Source organism: Pundamilia nyererei, unplaced genomic scaffold (genome assembly GCF_000239375.1).
Source record: "Pundamilia nyererei isolate P.nyererei 1_Seehausen unplaced genomic scaffold, PunNye1.0 scaffold04500, whole genome shotgun sequence".
Lineage (NCBI taxonomy): Eukaryota > Metazoa > Chordata > Actinopteri > Cichliformes > Cichlidae > Pundamilia > Pundamilia nyererei.
Window position 1 is genome coordinate 1 of NW_005191901.1, and position 1,764 is coordinate 1,764.

Below are 1,764 nucleotides of genomic sequence, written 5' to 3' on the forward strand. Positions count from 1 at the left end.
TTTTGCTGTGTTAGCTGTAATTTTAAAGTAAAGGTTTAAAAGGTTGCAAATGTAAGGCTGTTGACTCTCTTGCTAACAGTTAGACTATGAGAGTGTTGACCCGTTTACATATGCAATGTTCACACCAGAGGGGGAAGGTTGGCTCGAAAATTAGAGAAGCCATAAAAACATAAACACCCATGTTAACCTCATTCAATGCAAAGGTGATAAAGTCTTCAGGAAGTCAGCGGTTAATTCACATGAAGTCCTATAAAGTTATTATTATATTTACACACTAAAAAATACATTAAAAATGTTGTTGTGTTTACTGTAGCATCATAGGGATGGAGCAGCATCATTGTGTAACTCTGTAACTACCTCAAATAAAAAAGTTTTTTCATCCTGGCAGAGAAGGGTTCTCGTTATGAAAATGGATATTTAAAGCAGTGCAGACTAGTTAATGGTCGTCTTACCTTTAGATCAGGTACGCCGTCTGACTTGTATTTCAGTGCTCTTGTACAACTCTCATTGTTGATTCTTATCAACCCTCAGATGCAAAACCGACAGTCACACTGGAGCAGAATCCGGCACATAATTTGATGCACTCTGAGGACTCGGTGTCCTTTAACTGTCACGTTAATGTTTCCTCTGGATGGACATATTGGTTTGTGCTTCCAGATGGCAGTGAGTTAGACTTATCTGTAAGCAAACACAACATCACTTCTGTGGCAACAAAAGACTCTGGTTCATATAAATGCAAAGTTAGCAGAGGAACAGAAAGGGTCTTCGATTCAAGCTACAGTAACAAAATAAAGCTCAGCGTTGAAGGTACGTTTTTTGATTTCCTCCTTTCGTTCTTCTGGTTTTGAATGTTCGTTATTCACTTCTTGGTTGCGTTTATTACAGAGCGCCCAAAGGCTTCTATAGTCCTGCTAACTGGCTGGTCAGACGTCTTCTCCACTGATAGCTTGAGTCTAAAATGTGAAGTAAAGGAGAGCACGCACAACTGGATGCATTACACATGGTAATATAACAATGTTCATAATTATTAGTGCCCTGTGTAGATTCTGCCCTATAGGAAAATTCAGTAGTAATGTAGATGTTCAATAAACTGAATTTTAATAGGTTCAAAGAGGGGGAACGAATCGATTCATTCAATGTGACACATACAGTAACTCCCAGCAATGACCCCGACCAGAGTACTTACACCTGCTGTGCACATGCTGATGAGAGACCCTTATACTCAAAATCCAGTGACTCCTTCAAGACCAAGAACCTTCGTAAGTACAACTGAGCTCTGCTAGTTATGAATCTTCTCTCAAAATAATATTCTGTCATTAATCTTGTGCTTTGTTTTGTTTTAATGTTTAGTGTTAAAGAGGCGGGTGCTTCTTTCCATCTCTGGCTGCATCGTCTTTGGTATCGCTGCGGTCTTGATAGGATGCGTGGCCCTGAGAGTCTTCCGCAAACCAAGTATGCTTTCTTATCTTTTTGACTGTGCAAATTCTAAAACTCTGTAAGAACCAACATCAGAACTTTTAGAATGAATGAAAGTGAAATAAAAAACCTTTAGAAAAACGATTTGCACCTAAATCTGCAGCTGCATTTGGTTGGACAGGTGCAGAAATGTTATCTATTCAGCCTGCACTTTTACCCTCGCACTGCTCTCAAAGTGTCTTTCTTGGGCATCTCTCCCACTCGACATTATTAAACAGACTACGTACCAGTGAGTTAGTGAATCATTTTGTAGCTAAAGATAAACTATTATCTTAAAGGGTTAATGGA

General features: G+C 39.1%; 1 protein-coding gene across 1 annotated transcript; it reads left to right on the top strand.

Annotated features, from left to right (window-relative positions):
- The first annotated feature begins 498 nt into the window (after positions 1–498).
- On the top strand, positions 499–1,678 carry LOC102194249 (uncharacterized). Its single transcript, XM_005755896.1, has 4 exons — positions 499–807; positions 886–1,003; positions 1,105–1,259; positions 1,351–1,678. Exons 1-4 carry the CDS (start codon positions 579–581, stop codon positions 1,497–1,499), a joined length of 651 nt encoding a protein of 216 aa, XP_005755953.1. The 5' UTR covers positions 499–578; the 3' UTR covers positions 1,500–1,678.
- Positions 1,679–1,764: the final 86 nt, after the last annotated feature.

Bases quoted from the DNA above. Each gene is read 5' to 3' on its own strand.
- LOC102194249 (XM_005755896.1), top strand. From the start codon at position 579: ATGCACTCTGAGGACTCGGTGTCCTTTAACTGTCACGTTAATGTTTCC. The intron at 808-885 runs GTACGTTTTTTG...CGTTTATTACAG, and splicing joins AATAAAGCTCAGCGTTGAAG to AGCGCCCAAAGGCTTCTATA. The intron at 1,260-1,350 runs GTAAGTACAACT...TTTAATGTTTAG, and splicing joins CTTCAAGACCAAGAACCTTC to TGTTAAAGAGGCGGGTGCTT.